The 23,346-nt window shown below is 36.8% G+C and overlaps 2 protein-coding genes across 8 annotated transcripts in view; one reads left to right on the top strand and one right to left on the bottom strand.

Annotated features, from left to right (window-relative positions):
• LOC139982981 (neuronal acetylcholine receptor subunit alpha-9-II-like) overlaps nucleotides 1–23,346 on the top strand; it is a 209,595-nt gene that overhangs the window by 12,559 nt on the left and 173,690 nt on the right. The gene's annotated exons all lie outside the window — the stretch shown is intronic.
• On the bottom strand, nucleotides 342–15,839 carry LOC139982986 (uncharacterized). Of its 4 annotated transcripts, none has more exons than XM_071996306.1 (3): nucleotides 15,562–15,839; nucleotides 6,695–6,913; nucleotides 342–4,862 (listed from the first exon to the last, which is right to left on the bottom strand). In XM_071996306.1, exons 2-3 carry the CDS (start codon nucleotides 6,870–6,872, stop codon nucleotides 4,156–4,158), a joined length of 885 nt encoding a protein of 294 aa, XP_071852407.1. In that variant the 5' UTR covers nucleotides 6,873–6,913; nucleotides 15,562–15,839; the 3' UTR covers nucleotides 342–4,155. The 4 variants fall into 4 exon arrangements, with proteins under 4 accessions (XP_071852407.1, XP_071852406.1, XP_071852408.1 ...); XM_071996305.1 differs by having other exon boundaries at nucleotides 6,695–6,910; XM_071996307.1 differs by lacking the exon at nucleotides 15,562–15,839 and adding an exon at nucleotides 10,444–11,448.

Raw genomic sequence — 23,346 nt, 5'->3', positions numbered from 1 at the left:
AAAGCTACAACACGTATTCCACCGGATGAGACACTGTTGCTCAGTGGTACGGACTTAGACATGTCAAATGAATGTCCGATTTTGATTCCTGCCTTCGCCTGATCAGTCCGTGAGGTACGAATCCGGTCGTGAAATTGAATTTTTCTGGTGTGTTTATTTTTAAAAATGTATTTAACGTCTGTTATGTCCAAACAAAGTGAGAAAATACTCATAGCTGACAAGGTAGGAATAACGATTATTTTAAAGTATGTATTGAGTTATCGGTCCCCCTGGAACCTTCTTCAGTAATTAGGCTTGAGTTTAAGTGAAAACTACACACCAGTGAAATGAAGAAAGACGTTTATGGAGTGACAATCATACAGAATATTTGAGAGCAACGAGAAATAAGAGGTAAGCAATACAATAAGTATGGTGAGTATTCGTGCGCAGAGAAAGATGGATGGGCGTTTACGCTCTTTATTTATGTTAGTCATTTATTCGGAATGATATTATATATTCATTGCCGTACCACCCTTACTGAAACTGATTCGTATAACAGTTTGCCTTAATTGTATGGGTATATCCCGACGAAAAAAATCTTCATGAACGAAAGAAGGCATGTTCCTGCACACATACCCTTGATTAAAGCAAGAACATTTCGTATGGATATTTGGTAGCAGGGTGATGTCGATAATTGGGTTACTAAAACCCCGAGAATCATCACAACTTGGCCGTTTGACAAAGATCATGTGTATCTGTTCTAAATCCAGTGTAGGGTATTGTGCCTCGACATTTAACTAGGATTATATGAAATATCTCTTCCCTGTCGAAGGGACTCATGATACGTCTATTGACGTAACACCGTAATGATAACATGGTTACAGTACTAGTCTTGTTGTGGACCGGGGGTCAAGTTGGATCAAGTTGTTTAGTGTTCAAGTTTTCATGCTGTCTTTTTTTAAAGAGCATCAACACAATTTAGTCGGAGGCTTAATGGTGAAGGGCGCGACTGGGGGCAGTCATAAACGTCGAGGGACAGTACAGACATGTGTCTTTGATTGATTTGAGGAGGCAAATAAACAAATCGGCCTGAAAACTTTTCGGTAAAATGTATTTTTTGTGAATTGCATTCTGTACCACAATATCAAGGACTTGGCTGGGTCTTTTTTCTAACCAAAAGTGCTCCTTTATCGTAACAAATGGTCAGCTTTTACGCACTCCCATGTTAAATGTGTAGCAAAGATAAAGTAATAAACCTGTATATTTATTTACCAAGTCTTTACCAGTTTACATTTCAAATTGTTTGAATAACTGCAACTTGTGTTGAATTGGTAAAACTCTGGATGTTATACCACAATCGGTCTCTATAGGAGAGGTAATGTACCTCAAACATACTCCATTAGCTCAAGTTACCATAACAGCACCGAGAATTGCATAACAGCAATCGCTCATGGTATTCGATTTGGAGGGTGTTGGAGGGAGGAGGTGGTGGTAGGAGGGGAGATGAAGGGAGCGAGGGGGTTATATAGTTATATAATAATGTTTCAAATGATTCACCATATCGATCGAGTATATATAGTCGTAGACAAATTTAACAAAGAATATACAATTTCATTTTACTGATATAGAACGGGATTACTTTTAATTGTTCTACAAAATTAAGACATATACAGTGTAAGCGTGTAAGGCGCTCAACAGCAAGAGCATATGTTTAAAAGCTCGAGTAACATATCTAGAAAAGAAGGATTGTTCATATTTATTTTTATTTGGAAATATTAACACTGTTTTAAAAATGAAGACATCTTATCGAAGATAGGCAAAGAATATTAAAAGATTTCTTTCACTGGTTTTAGGTGTGATTGCTAGACTGTTGAAATTTGTATTTCATATTTGTTTCCCTTTGTTTTATTCCGAATAACTTTGTTTTCGTAAGTACACTCCATCAGAGAAGGCCTTATATTCCTCGGTCTTAGAAAGGGAAAAAAAGGATGGAACGGGGGAGGGGGTGGGGGGGGGGTTCGTTGAAGACAACTTAGTTTACTTTAACTGGGTCTGGCAGTTTCGTATCAAAGGATATCCTATTCTGACATTACAAAAATAACACACTTTAGACTCCACATGGTTAAATGCCAAGTAACGGACATGGCTCGGATAATATTAGGTACAATACGTGCATGTGATTGTGGGTGACGACTTGCTTGTAAATACGATATCTTAAGAAGAGAAGCTTGAATCAATCTTATATATGGTGTGTACTAGTATTACATTAAGTAGAATAAGCCTATTTTTGGGGGAGGTCAACGTATATTTGGGGTCAAATTGTGAAAGAAATTGTTAACACGGTATCGCAAGTAGAAAAGTTTGGACCAATCTCATATTTAGTACGTAGTTGTGAGAAGTTGATTTCAAGATCCCTATCGTCTTTGGTAGAGGTCAAACGTCATTCGGGGTAGCCAGTGGTCAAATTGTGAACATTTTGTAAACACGATACCTCAAGAAGTAACGATTGGACCACTCGCATATTTAGAATGTAGTTGTGACACATTAAGTACAAAGAGCCTACTGTTTTTGGTGGACGTCATTTTTCTTTTCGAGTCACCAGGGGTCGAATTGTGGAAACCTTGTTAATATGATATCTCATGGTAGAAATCGTGGATAATTCTCATACATGGTACATGTATTTGCCGTATAGAATCGTTTACATGAATCGCGCGTATTGTTGGTCGTGTCGGTCAAAGGTCATATGAAGTATTTTGACGCGTTGCGTGGCTTGCCTAAGTCTACATACTACTTTATGCATTTGCAAAATGTGTAAATTCTGTGAGATTGTTTTCGAGTAAAAACATGGGCCTTACTTAAATAAATTATATTCTCCTGTTCCAGTTTGCTTGTCATTGAGTCCTATCATAAAAAGAATGCTGGCATCATACTTAAAAGGAGGAAAATATTTAGTGCAGTCCATGTATTACAATATCTAATACTTACATACCGCTACATCAAGAGAAAAAAAACCCGATTAATTGACAAAATATTATCGTTCAGTTTCTTTCCTTCGCACTGTGTACATTTCGTCACACGTACAAAGGTATTCCTGTGCATTTTACCATTCAGGTTACTTAATCAAAGCAACTCGACAGCTCTTCCTGAACAAATGTGGTTTTCCGATTTATTTCCCCTACTATCTTTTAAGCTTCCAACAAATGGCAGAGTTACATTGCGTCAGTACTCAAATTGGTAATATAGTCTTGTGATCTCCAATGACCTGTGACATTCGCAAACACGACATGAATATTGTATTCGAAAAGGCTTACCAGGACACAAAGTATGAGTTATCGTGTTTAAAAAAGTTTTATGTTTTGACCGATTTGACCTCAAATGACCTATGAACTCCAAAGAAAAACATTATGGATATTTGACTCCATATGGTGTCAATCAGTCTGAATGTAAAACAATAAGTAAATAAAGTCTTCTGAGTATCATTACAAACAAATGTTGAATTATCACACAATTTTTCAGTTTTGAAAATCGCTACATAGCCATGCACAAAGGGACTTTAATAATTCATAATACCGTCACGGCTTAATCAAGCCTCCCTATGTAAACAGTCTCAACGCTAGTATCATGTCCATATTAGAACCAGCCTGTGCTGTGTAATTCTTTTTTTTTCATTAACGAACAAAGTATCCAAGCTCCTTTCATTGAACAGATGTTATTTATTTTAAATGGAACACAATTTGACATCAATCATATGTACTATGCAAAGCGTGAGTTTTGAATAGACATGTTGTGACTGCTCTCAGTAACGTATTTTAAATGTTATAATGCAGAGGATGTACGGTACTAAAAAAACACCACAATAAACACGACATCAACAATTTTGCTCAGCTAACTTTTGCAAACAAAGACAATATACGCATAATTTAATAATAACATTGAGAAAGCGCTAGAAGAAAAGTTATGCAAACTTTACATCGGACATAGGGAAGGTCAGCCTGAAATTGTTACCGTCTTGTTTTTCGATGACTTCTTCCAACAAGCCGGATATCAGAATGAATATATGATATCGATTTATCTCTTTTAACTTACTTATCTCTTCAAGTTCATTTTTTAAGGAGACCTCGACATTCAGTTTGACTTTAAGATAAACCTTCGGAACATTCTCTGGTTGAGGATCTCTTAAATTGTTGATGCTATGATAGATGAAGTAATAACAAGAATGAGCGAACCTATAATCTGGTGAGAACTCCCCGGATTGCAGTCGTCTTCACAGCTTAGGCACGTAGATAGATTTTCATTATTCGTAATTGCATTTCGCTTGGCTCGATCAACATTAACTACTTCAAATGAACCCGATACTGTACACCGATAATCTTGACTATACTCAGCATTTTTCCAGTCATTTAAGCATTTTCTTAAATATTCCTCTTCGATGATGCTCATGTTCCTATAGTTATGTTTCTTGTCATAATAACTGTCATCTGAATAGCTCTGGATGCTGTTAAATGTATAGGAGTTAAAGCCCAATCTCCCTCCTTGTAAATAACAGTGTCCAGATGCTACCAATCCATAATCGTCCTCGGGACAGTTCCCATATATGTGGTAATAGCCGCCTGCATGGAGAGATCCACTTCGGCATCTAACCCTGTTTGCTCGAGCGTCCGCAGTCTTGACAAAGTGGAAGATACCAGTATTTTCTAATACATCTTCTCCGTTTCTCCTGTAAAGTGTAAACCCAGTGAAATTCTCGTTGGCATTTATTATTTCAGAGCGTTGATGAGGCTTAAAGTATTTTACAGTAAAGGCTTTTCCAAACGATGGCTCTATTTGATTTGAGTTCCAATTTAGGTATCTCTTCACAACACTGATGCTCGTTCCATTTTCCCCTATAGAAAGAATACAAAATTGAATTGAAAGTTTAGTTTCAAATTCAAGACGGGAGAGAAAAGTAAAGGAAATTAACCACGCTTCTTACCTTACATACGGTAATATATATTTTCGGTCATTTAAATTGAAAGACATTGCCATAATGTAGCAGACGTAACACGCTTAGTTCAGGGGTCTGGTTGCTTATTGCGTTTTCTTATAATGTTAATACTACTCGTAATGTTACTTGCAACAAATTTTGAAAAACAGAATGCATGGGTGCAAATCACCATTAGTGTAGCCATATGCCACCAACAACAAGAATTATGGATTGTATCCCTTCATAGTTTTGAGTATTTAATATATTTAGTGTACTAAACAGGACAGGAGAGAACAGATGATAAGGAAACATGAGAACAAATATTTAGACAACGTAAAGCCACAGTTCAATGTGGGAGTAATAAGATAAAAAAATATGCACAGCATGCATCGTTTTTTTTTTCTCGAGATAATCTCCTTGCGCTCATCTATAAACATTGCTTAATGCTTCAAAGTGTCTTTTTTAACAGTTTTTACTTTCAGGCCCGTGTCTATGCTACTCTACGTTTTATGAAAATAGTCAAACGTATCCGAGTTTTCGTCAACGAGACCGCTTCGGTATATGTCTTTCTGCATATTACCCTACATACTTGCGCTTTTGATGTGTAAATTCCTTGAACCGTTAAATCAGCATTTTTTATTTTATTTCTTTAATTTTCAGGGTGGGGGGGGGGGAGTTGGTGAGGTATGTTAATTGGGAGTAGCCTTTTACGTTTAGAAGTCAGTAAACCGCATGAAATTGCTTACAAGCATGCAAACACATTGATTTGATTACTAAAGGGAAGATCTAGTTATAGCACAAGTTTAGACTATGTCAGGTTACAAAGTTACTAGAAGTTCAATACATCAAATGTACAATTAATTATAGTCTTTGGGTAGGGCGAGTGGGTGTTGTATATATGTCAGATATATTCTTTGTTTATATTAAAGGTGTATCATGCTAGTATGGTGACCAGACTTACACTCTTAGAGGGAAGATCACAAATACCAATAGGCTAAAAACTTTCAATTAATCATAAGAAATAAATAAATAAGAAATTCAATACAGAATATTGAATATTTTTATTTCTGTTATAATCGGACAAATTCCATACAGACCGTTCCCGCAGAAGATTGTATAGACAGTCATACTTTACGGCTCTTAATATTTCAACTGTAATATTTCAACTGATTGAAAAACTCTGATTAGAACTTGTTATAATCGTAAGTTCTCATACTGTTTAGAGCGTCCAGGGATGGTATCGGTATAGAACAGCTCCCTGCTCTCTTCATATACGTTGTGACGAGAGAAGGATGCGTACGAGGTCAGGGTTAGGTAACTGGTTATACAGAGATTATCTTCCGGACTCGCTCGGATTTGTCTCCGACTAGGATTTGGACTTTATTTGGACGACTATGATGAGATAAACTGCTCCCATATTACTTTATACTAGGGAGAAGAAAAGGCCTTACTCGTTATGTATTACAGTAAATAACACTAGTTTGGTTGTGCATAGCAAAAAGTATTTTACTAAACAGACCGTTTCATTCCAGAAAACCTCTCCATTATACGGTATTACAAATTGCGCTGAAATTGAAATGTTGGGTAAATGGCACTTTTACTTTCACCCTCATCCTCCCGTTATGGAAACCTGGTGTATAAGTTATTGCGATAGTAGTGTTAAAGCAGGTTTAGTGAAAAGATAGTAGATACGTATTCGAGTATTGATGATATCAGGATTTCATGATCATTTATTTCTGATAAGATACTTACCCTTTGTCCCGCCATGAGTATTCTCATCAACTATCTTGATTTCATTTGAAGGTGACTGGTTGCCTCCTATCTGAGAACTGTTTGGAGAAACATATGCCGTATCAGCAGTGGATACACTCGTTACTAAACAGAAGCAAAGAAGGCCGGCAGTCGTAAAGAATCTTGTCATGTATTCCATCTTGCCCAGTGTCCGTGCTTTCTGCGTTGGCAGCTGTACTACTTAAGAATAAATCATAAAAAAACGAAATTTGATTTTTTATAATATTACTCAATTGACGCAAATTTAGTCAAATTTAAGACAAATATTTATGACGGTTGCCTTGAGGTACACACGTTAAGGCAGTCTGTGTTATGTTCAAGTTTTCTGAAAACAAGTCATATTTAGGGAATTGTTAAGGAATAGGCCAATATGGTCAGATTTGTAGTTGAGGATTGTTGCATACTGTAACCAAACATTCACGATGTGTTGTGCACAATATCTTAAGGTGATGAACAATATTCATGAATCCCCGCAATAATTAGGTAGGGGCTGAACTTATATATATAAGCTTCAGGAGCGAGTACAGTATGTTATGAAGGAGGATTATCCCATGTAGTCCGTGAAGCCGACTCTTATGTCGGGTGTCTTTCCCGTAAAAAATGTTTATAAACTGAGAAGTTAAATAGTACATTCTGAAATGAAAAATATAATAAAAAGTAAAGATAATGATACTTTTTAGTATAACATGAGAACAATGCAGGCGTAGAACTTAATTGACAGTTTGACACTTATTTATCTAGTTTATGTTCATAACAATCATGACTATCATTTGTTGTTCATTCGGGATATTGCTTCACCAGATATAATTTTGGACTACTGATCCTATACAGTTGTAACACATATTTAACTGTAGGCATAGCAAGATTCTCTAAATTGGCCTTGGTTATCCAATCTTTGCGTTGATGTTAACACGAATATACCTTTACTGTGGACCAGGAATACCAAATACTTCTAGCAGTGTTACCACTTCATACTCCACCATTCAAATAAAATCATTGTTTTTAAAAAAGTGTATCAGATACTTCCGGATAGGCTGAAATTCGTAAACCTGTTTCAAGTCCTGTAATATTCTGGTGGTAGGCGATGAAATGCCTTTTGTTTTGAATTTTTGACTTTCATCCTTTTTTCTCCATTGACCAGTATAATCTACACATCTTCGATACTATATAGTGCTTATTCCTTAATGTACATGAAATATACTACTACTCTTACCGTCTCACTTTCTTTGAACCTGTTTAAAATAGTTAAATGGTTAATTTGTACATAGACTAATATTTCATGCTCCCAAATGTGTTCTTTGACGTCAATGAATTATATTCCCATGGTTCTGTTACAAGCATTGGATTCGGTTCTTTTTAATCACATTTAATTCCCTATATCAAGTTACCTTTGATAGAACATTGTAGATTTCTATTTTATGGCATCCACACAGAAAATTGTGATGTTATTGACATTATAGCTCCAAAAAATTCATGGTCTATTAGAATAAGGTTATCTCTCTGTAATTGAAATAATTTAATTGGTACCCAATAATTGTTATAAAAGTACTGACCGTACCATGCAGGTATAAAGGCATGAATATGTTTATTGATTTCCCACTTTTAAATCTTTTCAAATTCAACTTTAATGATTATTGGCAAATTTCAATGAATAGCAACTCTTCCTCGAATTATCTTAGTTATGTAGACAATGTGGAGCTATGTAGAAGACTAATGCTAGACTACAAAGAAGCTACCTGGAATCAGGCTGACTGGGTGAAGTTTTTCAGCATAACATTCATGAGCAAATCTAGTACTGTTTTCTGAAAGCTGATTGTAGGCCTTCTCAACGGATTAACAATAAACCATGGAAAGCTTCGATTTGTCTCGATGAAACTAACAGGCAGAGTCATTCGTGGGTATTTCTCCTGTTTTGCTGGGTAAGTTAGTTGTAGTAGGACTGGTATTTCAACAAAATTACATCAACTGTTTTAGCTCATGGCATGCACAACGCATTACAAACGCTCATGAAGTAACTACATTTTGCCGATTTACAGAATATACAAACAAATGAAACAAACTACTGAACAGAATTACCGAATTTGAAGATGATTTTGAAGTTACATGCCTTTTTGGACTTCATTATCGAAACCGTAGCCCAAGCACAATCACCACAAATTACTAACTGAATCTAATTTCATATGTTTGAATATTGTATTGTTGGTACGCTGGCTGTGTATGCAGCTATAATTATTTTGATTTTATCAGAATATTCAATATCTCTATCTATCATTATTACAAGCTTGGATCTTCTTGTAACCATATTGGCGCTATGCTCTTCAAGGTAGAGAACTGTGGCACATGAACAGTGCTCATGATGATTTTTGGCAATTTTCCATGAATAGCCATTATTTGTTCTGCGCATTCCTGAAGCACGAAATTCAGAGAGTTCCATGGCTCCAGCCATTGACAGAAGTGCATTCAGTTGTATTGGTGATCGCATTGTAGTTATACGCAGGTGATTTGAACATGTCTGTACAATATACACCTTGATTTCATTGTCCACATATTGGCGCTATTCTCTTCAAGGTAGAGAACTGTGGCACATGAACAGTGCTCATGATGATTTTTGGCAATTTTCCTTGAATAGCAACTCTTTGTACTTATTATTCCTGAAGCACGAAATTAAGAGAGATCCATGGCTCCAGCCATTGACATGAGATCATTAAGTTGTAGTGGTGATACAATATGCACCTTGATTTCATTGTCTACATATGCAAAGTCGCAAGTTGATACTAACTGCGAGTGTAATAAGCGTCAACAGTCTCAACTTCACGTTGTCGAGCTTGGTGATATTAAATGAGCATACAATGCTTTGCCTGCCTTCTCGTAATCCTTAGCCTCACCAACATCTGAAGGAGTGTCAAAAACAGCGTACTCAAACTCCCCGATGGGCTTTAGTAGGAAGACTCGTTTTCGCTTTGTATCTGCGTTATTTAATGCTGCTAGAAAGTTTCGAATCAAGCGATCCACTTCGTCAAACGAGATTTAATTGCATGGTTCTCATTAGTATCTTGATTGGTGGAAAAGACGGATTCACTACTTGAGCCGCCGTGATATGAGTTAATCATAGCACCCACACTTTTACTCGTCGTCAATATAATGTTCCAAGGAAAATGGAAATAAGACATACACGAAATAAGGATGATGCTATTCAATCTATTCAGCTTGTTATCTCTACTAGGCTACTACCGGAATATAAGTGACCACAGAAACAAAGATGAACTTTCCCGGAAATGATAACCTCTGACCCTTCTTATGTTATTATGACTAACAGTTGTCATGGGGTCATGCTTTACTTCAGTGAGTGTAGGTGAAATATCGGACGGGTTGATTGTATTACTAGAGGTGTTAAAATACATGTACAAGAAGGTATAACATGTAGCATTGTTTGAACACTACCCTCCCTCTCCCCTGGTCCTTGCATGTTAATATTGTGTACAGTGACTAACATGTAGGATGAGGTCTAGCCTGCATTAGATACGTTCGGCTTATGTGTTATATCATATTAAACCGTGTTAGTAACTTTCAGAGTGTTAGTACCACTCAGCTTAGCCTTAGCCTTAATGGCACCCTACTGGCATACTGTTCCGCATTAGCTAACGTTAGGGATACAGCACACTCACTATAAAAATACTTTTAAATTAAAGTAAAGGTTCCGTAATACTTACTGTAGTTTCACTGAGAAATAAATACTTGAATTTCAATCAATTAATACCAGCTTCCCAATATAGTGACAGCGCTTATTTGGACTAAATCACTGTGAAAAGTGCATTCAACACTGCAGTGTTTGTACGACCGCCACATCACAATGCTTGCCATACAATAGACCACAGTGCACACCGATCTATGTGACGAATCAGCAACCAATGAAAGCCAGTATTTTGTTTGTTTGAACTTAGTGCACAGTTCACTGCAGCGATATATGTGGCGACACAGCAACCACATGAAAGTCAATCTTTTGTTTAGTCCCAACAAACATAAGTACTTTCATATTGGCCTAATTACAATCTTCTTCTTCAGCCGTTGTCGATCAACTTCTGGATGAAGGCCTCAGCATGATATCTCCAACTCTCTCTCTTCCTTGCATATGTGTACCAATTGGTTTCATTCCAGAATTGCTGTATTTCATTTGTCCATCTCTTTCTGTGCCTGCCTCTGTTCCTTTTCCCGTCAAGCGGTGTCCATACAGTGGTTAGCGTGCTCCATCTTCCATCTCCCCTTCTAGTGACGTGGCCGGCCCGTGTCCATTTTTCTTAATTACAATCATATCATGTCAAATAACAGACGAAGGTATCCAAGGTCATGTTGCATGTAACCTGCTGAAATACAATGTTCGCAAGTGGCGTCACTTACTGGCAATTGGTGTTTAATACATATATGCTTCTTGTATCATTAAAGGGCATAGGGCTAGAAAAATAGGGTACTGAAGAAGTAATCAACGGAATTATCTTTATATTACATTGGCAATCGTTTATATTCCAGGGTTTATGATATTGTAACGTTGACCAAGTCTCCTGGCTGCTTGAAATTATACAAATCGTTGAAGGAGAAATAAACTCTGGGTTTTTGAAGTGTACATGCGGTAGGGGATAATTTTCTAATTCCATTTGTGAAATAACTAAACAAAATTTAGTTTCCCTGAATTTTACGCGAATTTCCCATTTATTGTGTTTACCCAATTAAACAACGGCCATTTTGTTAAATTAAGGATTGAGGGCGCTTCAAAAGTGACGTAGGCGAGCCACTTCGTAGCTTTAAAACAATAAAGCTTTGCATACGAGTTATAGTCTATGCACACTATGTTCGAGCATCTCGCTTAGCTTTTTGCGCCGGTTAAAATGCCCGATTGCCAAGCCTTTGGTTGTGTTAACCGAACAGAAGAAGAGAGAGCAGGAAAAGGAAAAAGATATTTCGTTATTCCAGATGGAATAAACTTTCCGGAAAAGAGTGAACTTTCACTGAGGTGTACAGTACCTGTTCGTGATGTTCTCATCAGCCGTAGGAATAGGACCCTTCTTTTTGTACCTCAAGAAATTTACAAAACAGAGTTCTAATTTAACTGGCTACAAACATATCTGGGAGAATTCAGGTCTGTTGGTCAGACATTCTCCTGCGTTCAACAAAGCTTTTTCCGCGAACAGTCCATAGCAGCATACCCTCCCCTTCTCGCTTTCCAATGGCGAACAGAGTGGACACAGACACCATTCTTCGCAATGGCTCGCGGAACTGATAATCGTATCAGCAACAGAATTCGAGCCAACATCACGTACAGTCGAGGACTGTGATTCTTTGCAAAAACTCTTCCTCTCTATGTCTCAGTTCTTCCTTTGAATATTCTGGGTCGAAAAGATACGATTCCAACCCAAAGGCTTCCATTTTCTTTTTTTCAAGATGTTGGCTCGACAGTAAATGATTTAACTTTTGGAGTGCAATGATAGATGTAAATAACGTTATCGCTAGGACTTTGTATGCGGTGAAAGCAATCCAAACACGGTAAAAATCAAATCGTAGATAAGATCCCAACATTTTTATTTCCACTGATACTCGTTACAATCATAAATTTTACAAATTTTTAAGCATTTCTTGAAAATCAATTAAAACAAAAGATATTTTTTGATCGATATTTTATTCAGTACTATTGTTGAAAGTACAATTCCAATTATTTTAGGGATTGGCAACTATTTCTTCTTGAAGTAACGCCAAGGGGCTTGCTTTCGTCACGGTACATCCGGGAGCTGGCTCAATTCAAACAAAATGGCGCTACACATGAACTACATTCAAATCGTTTTTTCATGCTTTTATGCTTTTCTTTTGCTTTTACTGGAAAGACCATCTGTCAAAACGTAAGAATGGATGCAAAAAAAGCTAGGGTTTTATTTTTCCTTTAACACATATCAAGAAAAAAATCAGAGAAATTGGTTGATGACTGGTTAAACTCTAATTTATTAATGATTTTAGTCGATAGCTGATTCACTGACATATGCATTTTCCACAGATTTTCCAAGGAATTGACAGACTTTACAGGGATTATATTAATAAACAGCTAATAACAAAAAATATATATAATATGGTTCAGTTATTGTCTTCACACTTAAGCGGTAACACAGTTACGCAGTTACGTAGTTACGCAGTTATGTAGTTACGTACTTACGCAGTTACGCACTAACGATATTTTGTTGGAACTCACTCAACAACAGGCATTAAGACTCTTTATCTTCTCAGCTGTAGATTACTAAGTAAAACATCTCTGTTCGAATCATAACTGAACCAGTACGTGGGTAAATGTATGTACAAATGTAGGATAATATTAGCGTTTGTTGACACCACTCTCTCCTACTACTTGCTTTGATTAAGAAAACATGAAAGATATATACAAGACATTCGCCCACATTAAACGTATAGTCTTACGTTTGTGAGCCCCCTGGTTAAGTCGAATTCACAATTATCGAACCCCTATAGAAAGTGACAACAAATATGAGCCTCTTAAAAATACACATTCAATTCTTGTTACTTGAATGCACGTAGCGCAACGAGGGTTCTTAATCATATGCAAATAAATACTTAAATACTCAACTTGTTTCTTACGTTTCCATTTTAAGAAGTCTCTTAGGCTATTAATTTACAATAGAGTAGCTGGTGAATAATTACCTTAAACTTATTTTAAAAGATGATAGCAATATTTGATACAGCCAAGAGGGTTCTTAATCATATGCACTTAAATACTCAACTTTCTTTGTTGTTTCCATATTGAAAAGTATATTAGGCAAGAAACGCGTTAATTTTTAATTCTTCTATGACAACGAAGCACACATATTAAATGTCATCCGACCATCTCTCTTGTACATTCGAAATATCGGTAATATTGGCAAATATTTGAATCGTAAAGCCCCTGAGAAAGATATACACGCCTTTAGTTCTTCGATAATGGAAACGCGCTTCTCTATGGTCGTTCATATATTGAAATCGCTCGACTTTAACGCCTTCAAAATACCGCTGCACGAATAGTTATATTATCTAAAAAGTCTTGTCACATCAAAACTATTCTTAAAGAGTTACATTGGCTTCCGGATTTACTATACGTGCTAACGACACGTACAGTTAAAGTATTCATTACGTGACAGTATCAAAATAGAAACCTGATCCAGTAACCTCCAAAATTTCCCGTTTCTGCATGTTCAAGTCAGTCTCCCTGAAATAATGCAATCATCTGTGTCACTCAAATATCTCTGTTGCGTTTCACTCATCGTTCAGTTATCTTCCCACGGTTGTTCGCACGTAAGGTGACGTATAATGATGAAATGAAACTATACATTAAACAACCCTTATTTTTAAATGGTGATATCCGAATATACTTTCAAGTATGGAAAGTTCTGTTTAGCTTTCGTGGGACAGGCATCCACTACATTTGAGACAGGGGTGTTCAACTTATAAGCTGTCCAAGATTACATTACAACTGAAAATGTTATACAGAACGCCTTGGTTTGTACCTCACATAACGATATAAAAATTTCCTGAAAATCTAGTAACCTTAACTGACTTGCTATTTCATTTTCTAGTTCCCTTTGCATGTCTACCGTGAAATACTACTATTTTTGTTTAATACCAATTGGTGTTAGAGTTTTATCTTTTCTATGATATTGGTATTGCAGTTAAATTGTTAATTAGTTAATGAAATATAATTGGAAAGCAGAGTATATAAAGATTAATCAATAATTATTTGCGATGCCATTTTCATTGCTACAATGTAAATAGTTAGAAAGAAAGCTTGCCGATAAAATTGCAAGACTAGCCTACGATAATTTATTGCTGTACCAAAGGCTACGTCAAGTTCTCACACGGAATAAACGTCACACGGAATAAACTTATCTTTGAATGACTCCATTCAAATGTATTAAGGTTTAGTTATTTATTCTCTTATTGGTGCCGATATTTCTGGGGATAGAAATTTGATCCTCCCTTCTCGTGAACTTAACCTGTAAAGTATATCTTCGACATTTTCGGTGCAATTTCTGGTGTGACTTACCCTTTTTTTTGTATCATTCTTGCTCGTTTTGTTTACCAGGATGTATACTTTCCTTATAAATATTTTTCTGCATTGCACAACTTCGCTATTTCCTTCATTTCCGTCATAGTAATAGGAAAACATTCTGGAGACAAGTTTACAAGTTTCGTTGATCTTGTTAAAAATTTGAATTCGTGTAGATATAAAAAGATCCTTTGCTACTTTGAATTTAAAAGATTCAATGTGGTATGCAACACAAGTCGAAAAACATATTCCAAACTTATTTTGCGAGAATAACGTCTCGGATGTTGCAAAACTTTAGCAAAAGGATGAACATTTTCGTCAGCAAATTGGCTAATTATGCAACGATAAGCCATGACTATAAACGTTCTTACTACTACATAGGCACTTAACGACGACTAAAACACCAACTGACATTATTAACACACTAATATTGTACGTACGTTCCTCTATACTATTCTGCACGCAATATAGCCGTACAGTAGATATGTGATTTGATAGGTGTGCTGTGCATGCATTTTTGTTGGAAGAACTACATTGTTAATTTGTTATCATGATTACAACTTTGAAAAAAACTTTTCCATAGATTTTGCATATTTTAATTAGTAAAACCTTGAAAACTTGCATAGCTATAGAAAGATAATTGCACACAAATGCTTCTTTTTTACCATTTTCTTGAACTACGACATATAAAATACTATAATTCTGCCTACATATTATACATATTAACTATACAGATTTAAAACGAAAACATATGTATTACCTTTAAACTACTGGAAATCCCCACAGAAAAACCTTACAGCGAATCCTCACAATATTATACTTTTGATGCAAAACGATTGCGTGTCAGGAACTCTTCTTCTTTTCTGATATTAATATTAATATTAATACGAATATTAATCTTGCCCAAAACTGAATTAGTTCGCCAACTTCACGACTTTTTCTTCACGGGGAGTATGCTTCAGACACAGATACATAACAGTAAAATGGTTGAGTTATTTGTGTTCTTCCTTTATACATGCGCTGTAACACAGCTCAAGAGATCACTTTGTTAGGTAAAGTGTAAAAGTGATACAAACCGTCAACTAGTTCTTATAAACAGGATATTGAGTGTTTTAGCAGCTATTGTATGCAGCCAAGAGGGTTCCTAATCATATGCAATTAAGTATTCAACTTTCTTTTTCGTTTCCATTTTGCAAAGTCTGCTAGGCTATTAGTGTACAAAAGAGTAGCTGGTGAATAATTACCTTAAACTTGCATAATTTTAAAAGATAATAACAATATTTTATACAGCCAAGAGGGTTCTTAATCATATGCAATTAAATATTCAACTTTCTTTTTCGTTTCCATTTTGCAAAGTCTGCTAGGCTATTAGTGTACAAAAGAGTAGCTGGTGAATAATTACCTTAAACTTGCATAATTTTAAAAGATAATAGCAATATTTTATACAACCAAGAGGGTTCTTAATCATATGCACTTTAATATTCAACTTTCTTTCACGTTTCCATTTTGAAAAGTCTCTTAGGCTGTTAATTTTATTTAATTTCTAATGTTCAAGTCAGTCTCCCTGAAATAATGCAATCATCTGTGTCACTTCAAATATCTTGGTTGCGTTTCACTCATAGTTCAGTTATCTTCCCATGGTTGTTCACACTTAAGGTGACGTATAATGATGAAATGAAACTATACATTAAACAACCCCTATTTTTGAATGGTGATATCCGAATATACTTTCAAGTATGGAAAGTTCTGTTTAACTTTCGTGGGACAGGCATCCACTACATTTGACACAGGGGGTTCAACTTATAAGCTGTCCAAGAGTACATTACAACTGAAACTGTTATACTGAAACTATTATACTGTTATACTGAAACTGAAACTGTGAAACTGTTTGTACCCTCACATAACGACATAAACATTTCCTGAATAACTTTGGTTCACCACCTTTCAAACGTTATATCTACAACTATTCAGCAACTTTGGACAAAAGGTCTAGAGGAAGTAGCACTTTTTTACATTTTCAGAAAATGACCGCTCGTGACCTCCAATGACCTTCATATGTAAAATATTGATCGTATGTAGGAAAACATAACTCACACAAACCAATCACGACATTTTAGTCCTATCGATCATTGAATTAGCTGTGGCCTACGTTTCATCATAACTGAACAAATACAGAACGCCCTGTTTTGGGCCCTCAATGACGACAATAAAATGTTCCTTACAGATTTGGTTCACCACCACTGAAATTTTATATCAACAACATTTCAGCAATATTTGGACAAAAGCTCAAGAGAAAGTGGCATGTCTTACGTTTTCAGAGAATGGCCCTCAAAGGACGCTCACATTTATAAATTTCAGCGACATTTTCAGCCAAATGGAATGAAAATTGACGAAACAACATTTGGACAAACACGGTGGCAAAAAGTGATAGAAAGTTGGCAAAATTGCGCGATAGCTATACCACAGCTGAAGCGTTCAGCTGACTAAACGGGATTAGTTAACCATTTACGTCAATATATTATTATAATCACTTATCAATTAAGGTCTTTCAAACCTCGGCAAGTTTACATCAACCATTACACACAGTGTTAGCAAAATCGAGTAACCTTTGATGACTTTATTTAACTTTTTCACTTTTCACTATTTCTCTTTCTAGTCACCTTTGCATGTCTACCATGAAATACTACTTCTTTTGTTTAATACCAAATACAAAATAATATTGGTTTTAGAGTATTATCTTTTCTATGATATTGGTGTTGCAGTTGAATTGTTAGTTAGTTATTGACATATAATCGAAGAATAAACGTCACAAGGAATAAACTTATCTTTAAATGACTCCATTCAAATGAAAAAATTAAGGTAAGTTATTTATTCTCTTATTGGTGCCGATATTTCTAGGGATAGAAATTTGATCATCCTTTCTCGTGAACTTAACCTGTAAAGTATATCTTTGACATTTTCGGTGCAATTTCTGGTGTGACTTACCCTTTTTTGTATCATTCTAGCTCGTTTTGTTTACCAGGAAGTATACTTTCCCTATAAATATTTGTCTGCATTGCACAACTTCGCCATTTCCTTCATTTCCTTCATAGTAATAGGAACACATTCTGGAGACAAGTTTACAAGTTTCGTTTATCTTGTTTAAAATTTGAAGTTATATATAAAGAGACTTTGCTACTTTGAAAGATTCACAGTGGTATGCAACACAAGTCCCAAAAAAATCAATTGTTTTACATAATTAAAACTGAAAGACAAAACTAGTAAGATTTAGATTTAACAAAGGAATGGTATGTCTAGCTGCATGCAATACAAAAAGCTGATGTACAACCACTGACAATGGGTGTATTCCCCATACCCCGTCACCCTTTTGTTACCCTGATGTGACGTCCAAAAATCTCTCTCCCATATACAATTTTCAAAAGGCTTTAGAGGAGTAAAAAAAAAGTTTCTTATCAATATCTTCTTATGACAATACAGCAGCAGCATAACTCCCTGGTACCTTTTCGTCGTTAGATAACATGCATAAAGTCATATCCAAACATTTAAGTGGAAGTGCATGTCACTTTGCGTGAATTCAGTTTCTCGTACGATTCTCTAATGTTTTTACCTGCAAAGTGTCCTGAATATTGGCGAGTTCTTGGATACTGAGCGGTAGTATACTGGGTTCTTCAGTATACAACGATCTGGATTTCTATGCAGTTACGTATACATGTACGACTTAGATTCTGTGTCCGATGTGACTTGGGCTTTATATTCCATTGTGCTTGTTAAACATTTCGCGCGTAGAGGGCAGTGGCGGAGATTTCTTGTCAGAAGTGGGGGGGTTGCAGGCCATTGATGAAATAAAAAGTCATAACTGCTGGCTCACTATCTAAGTGGAGTGCCACCATAAGTTGGCGCGAAGTGCACAAGAATTTTTAGGCAAATATTGCCTCCCAGATTGCAGTAAATGGCATTGCCCAAGCCTTGAAAAGCTGCATTTAACCAGGGGCGTATGAAGGATTTTCTAACCCGGGGGCGCGTATTACTATCTAAGCGGAGCGCCACCATTGGTTGGCGAGCAGCGTACAAGCAAATTTCTGGTTTTGGTACCCCCAGATCACCGGAAATGGCACTTCTCGGGCTTGAAACTGACCAACCATATGTACACTTTTGCCTGAGAACCAAGTTTTTTCCAAATACTTTTTCTCTCATCTATAACCTTTTTGAAGATTGTCACCAGTCACACATCATGTTCGACTTCATCACATATCCTATGGATCATTGCTTTTGTAGGTGATTCTTCATCGCGGCCCACAATATCCGTCAGCCCCACTGTTCAGAATTTGAAAATTCACAATTCTCGTGAATAAATTCACTTCAAAACATACCCATAATGTTGCACAAGATATCATCTATGGACAACCGATATAGAAAAACCTCCTTCAAACCCTAACAGACGGGTCAAAATTGCACGAGTATGATGAAGTATGATGAAGAATGTTGGTTAGGGAATTTTCGAAAATTCAGACGGCTACTAAAAAATTTTGTTGAAGGAAATAAAAATATACCAGATATTTCCGAAACCGAACACTACACACATCGACAGTTTTGAGCATGGGCGCAGATCAGTCTTGGATAATGGTGGGGACGCGTGTCTGTTCTATGACACTATCTAAGCGGAGCGCGACCATGGGTTCGCGCGTAGCGTACGATTTTTTTGGGCAAATATACCTCCCAGATCGCCAGAAATAACACTTCCCAGACCTAACGATGCTCCTAAACCTCCTTAAGCTTTAGATCTCATGGCTTAGAAAGTTAGTTTGGAGAAATACATGGGCGTCTGCAGAAAGAAAATCAGGGGACAAATAATCCAAGTAGACTTTTGTATATACGATGGGTCTGGTGTCCTCTCCCAGAAAACAAATATAGACTGCCGCAAATGCGATTTCCGTCCTATATTTAACAACTGGATAAAATACAATAAAATGAGAACTGCTGCATGTCATTTGCACAATGCTGGATCAAACTGCGCCAAAGTTCAATACAGGGGAACTTGAAATGCAGCTATTGGTCAAGACAAATTGGTGGGGACACGGTATATCATGTCCCCACTACTGAAAAAGTTGGTGGGGACGCGTCCCGCTGTCCTCATCAGGATCTGCGCCCATGGTTTGGAGGCTGTTTATCGTGGAACGCCATTTTCATGCTCACTGATATGATGTGATATCTGCTGTTTGCTTTACAAATTCGAATAATTTTGTCACTGTTCCTCTTTCTCTTCCCGTTTTCTTGCCGTAGTTTCTACTCCATCCTTTTCTCTCTTTCTTCTTTTTCTTTTCCTTCCTTCACCTCGTTGAAGTTGGCAAGTGTATACAGTTCCAAAGCTATTCAAAAGCAAAACGTTATTTGTGTATGTTTGTTGTGGGGTGAAGTTAGCGCTATGAGCTACAAGTTCCAATGCGCAAGGTGGGGGAAAGGGGCTAGAAATAATGTGTGGGTCAATTCTAACTCGGTTTTCTGTCGTTAATTGTTGATGTAGCCTACCAGGTAAAAGGTTGAAATGACTTTAACAATTTCAAATTTAATAATTTGATTTATTATGCCATGTGGAGCACATAACATAGGCTATAACAGAACATTACTGGCAAAAACTAGGGGGGGGGTTGATTGTGTGGGCCAACCCCCCCTCTTCAAAAAGTGGGGGGGTTAAAACCCCCCCAACCCCCCCTGTTTCTCCGCCACTGGTAGAGGGTAGCTTTCTGCACATCTAAAGTAACATGACCTATTAGGGCTCTAATTGCTGGTGTGCGGTGATGTTAGAACTAAGCCAGATATCAATTATTTGGCCTACAAATAACCGTTCAAACCAACCTCACATCAGTCAACTATCAACATCAACCCAACCTTGTAACCGGCATACACACCTTACAGGAAACTCAGGCACATCCCCGTCGCCGTAAGCAAAAATAATATCTATGCTACCATCGAACCGAGACGTTTTCAATACTGTCGCTAGCGTGTACGGCGAAGCCCTGAAATCTAGTGGATACACAGAATCCACACAATACACCCAACCGAAACAAGGTAGCTTACCCCGAGCGCACAAAAGAGAACCCGCACCAGGAACAGCATCTGGTTCATTCAGTATTTACGTGAAAACAAATATAGAAGGTACTTTCCTAACAAAGCACTAACATCAGGACCAAAGGCTCCAAAAACATTTATCATAGATGCCGTGAAAGTCAGCTACAGCTACACGAACAATATGAAGTCAATCATTCAATCCCATAATGAGGACAGTATAAACAGAGCTCATCTTAAAGTGCCGCCATGACAACAAACCGCCTGACAGTGACAGTATATATATATATATATATATATATATATATATAGGAGAGGTAATGTCTCTAAAACATATATATATAAAAGGGGAGGGATGGAGGCATGGGAGGGGTGGGGCGTACTCCAAAATGTTGAGGGACAGTGGAATATGTGACTTCGATCGATTTGATACCATTCTGTACCACAAACTCTGTACCAAAAAGTACTTGAATGTTTTTTTTTAATAGGATGACGGCTATTTTAAATAACATTTCAGAAACAAATTCCTAGCAAAGGAGCAGTTGTTATATATTATGCTTAATGTCTAACCAAAGTAGCAAATGGTCAGGTTAGCGCAACATCAACATGAGCACCTTTTAGGTTTATTGCAAAACTAAGGGCAGGTGTCTCCCCTTCCCCAAAGCCGTATATGTCTTTATACGGCTCTGCTTTGCTCAGTTTTCGAACCTGAATTTAGCCAAAGTGACTAATTTGACTGAAAAGTTTCTTGTTCAATTTGGTTTTAGACCTATTTTTAGACCAAGATATATCCGCACAAGTCAGACGTGCACGACATGCAAGTTAGTTTAGGACTCTCAGAGAAAGCTTTATGTTTAGTTGGCCTCACGTAAGACTGGTCATTATGACGTTAAATTTGCAGCAAAGAGAAAGCAGTAAATTTGTGTAATTAGTTTTAAGTCTTCACGAGTTTACGTTTCAATTTGTTTGGATATACTGCAACTGGTGTTGAATTGGTCAAAATCTGAAGTTATACCAGAATCGGTCTCTATAGGAGAGGTAATGTCTCTAAAACATACTCTATTAGATCATTTATCATAACAGCACGGGGAACGATTAAGTTGACAAATCCTTTCAAGATTTCCAATGAAAAGCAAAATATAATACGAAATCTAATTGTCGATAACTTATCTTATTTAAATAGTAATCCCAATGTGCTTCAAACTTGGTGGGTGTTTGAGGCCCGACGGGAGGGGAGAGGTAGGTGGGGGATTACAGCCTAAGGCCCGAGATATATAGGGTATGAAATAAATAGTATTTTTTCTTCCTCATAATATACGGTACTTGAGGAGTGCAAAAAGGTGGTGTGATGACGTATTTGTCCCCTGGACCCGACCTGGCTATCGACTCACCTGTGTGTATGTCCAGGAATTGGGTGCAGAACCTCATTGCATTATGTCATCATCGGCTAGAGGTCAAATATCAATGACCAGGCATGAGGTCGATCAAGTTCAAAGTTTCAAAATGGTGTTTCGCCAAATCCACCTAAAACGGTAACTCACATTCAATACGTGTATGACGCAGTGATGACAACATAGCAGCCATGTGACTATATTTTAGGACGTGTTTAGGACATGTTAATTATTTAATATAATTTCGGACTGTTTATGCTTAATGCAAACGCTCATGGTACACGAGTTGGAGGGTGGTGGGGGAAGGGAGATGGTAGGTGGGAGAGTGGAGGGAGGGGGAGCGATTATATATTTATATAATAACGTTGAAATGATTCACTATAAAGATCGAGTATATGGTATAGTCGTAGACAAATTCAACATAGAATATACCATTGTATTTTACTGATTTACAACGGGATTATTTTTAATTATTATTCTACAATAATAACACTTATACATTATAATAGTGCAGTATATACAGTGTAAGGCGCCCATCAGCACAAGCATATGTCTAAAAGCTCAAGTAAACGTTATAGAAAAGAAGCATCTTACATATTTTTATTTTTAACCTAGTTTCTTTCTTTCTTCTCTCCATCCCTTTTCTACTAATTCCCTTACATCTATCTCTTTGTGTTCACCATGCTCGTTAACATGTCTGTATGTTGTGAGTGTTTTGTCCCTTCTGTTACTGTTACTTGTCATTTAGCCTTTGAAGAAGATCCTGCTAGGATCGAAACTTCAGGCCAACTTACTTTTACACATATTTTTATCTGGAAATAGTTGATTGAAACTGAGCAACCCACACCCCAAAATGGTATCTGGTTACATACATCAACGAGGCTTTCTGAAGCGTTCTTCATATTAGATAATACAAGGGGATATCCTCGCGTAAACTGTAGCAAGTCTCATCATAGTACTCTCCACGCTTGGGGAGTATCCTAACTAACTATAGTGAATCAAGTTTGAAGTGTAAACGCTCTGGGGATCACGTGACTCGAGATTTTCTTCTGCTTGCCCTAGTCACCGCTGCGTATAAAGGCATATAAAGG

The sequence above is a fragment of the Apostichopus japonicus genome, chromosome 16 (assembly GCF_037975245.1).
Source record: "Apostichopus japonicus isolate 1M-3 chromosome 16, ASM3797524v1, whole genome shotgun sequence".
In the NCBI taxonomy this organism is placed as follows: domain Eukaryota; kingdom Metazoa; phylum Echinodermata; class Holothuroidea; order Aspidochirotida; family Stichopodidae; genus Apostichopus; species Apostichopus japonicus.
The sequence above is the reverse complement of the archived record's forward strand: the minus strand, read 5'-3'. Positions and strand labels throughout refer to the sequence as shown.

Bases quoted from the DNA above. Each gene is read 5' to 3' on its own strand.
- LOC139982986 (XM_071996306.1), bottom strand. From the start codon at position 6,872: ATGGAATACATGACAAGATTCTTTACGACTGCCGGCCTTCTTTGCTTC. The intron at 4,863-6,694 runs GTAAGTATCTTA...TTCTTTCTATAG, and splicing joins TACTCATGGCGGGACAAAGG to GGGAAAATGGAACGAGCATC.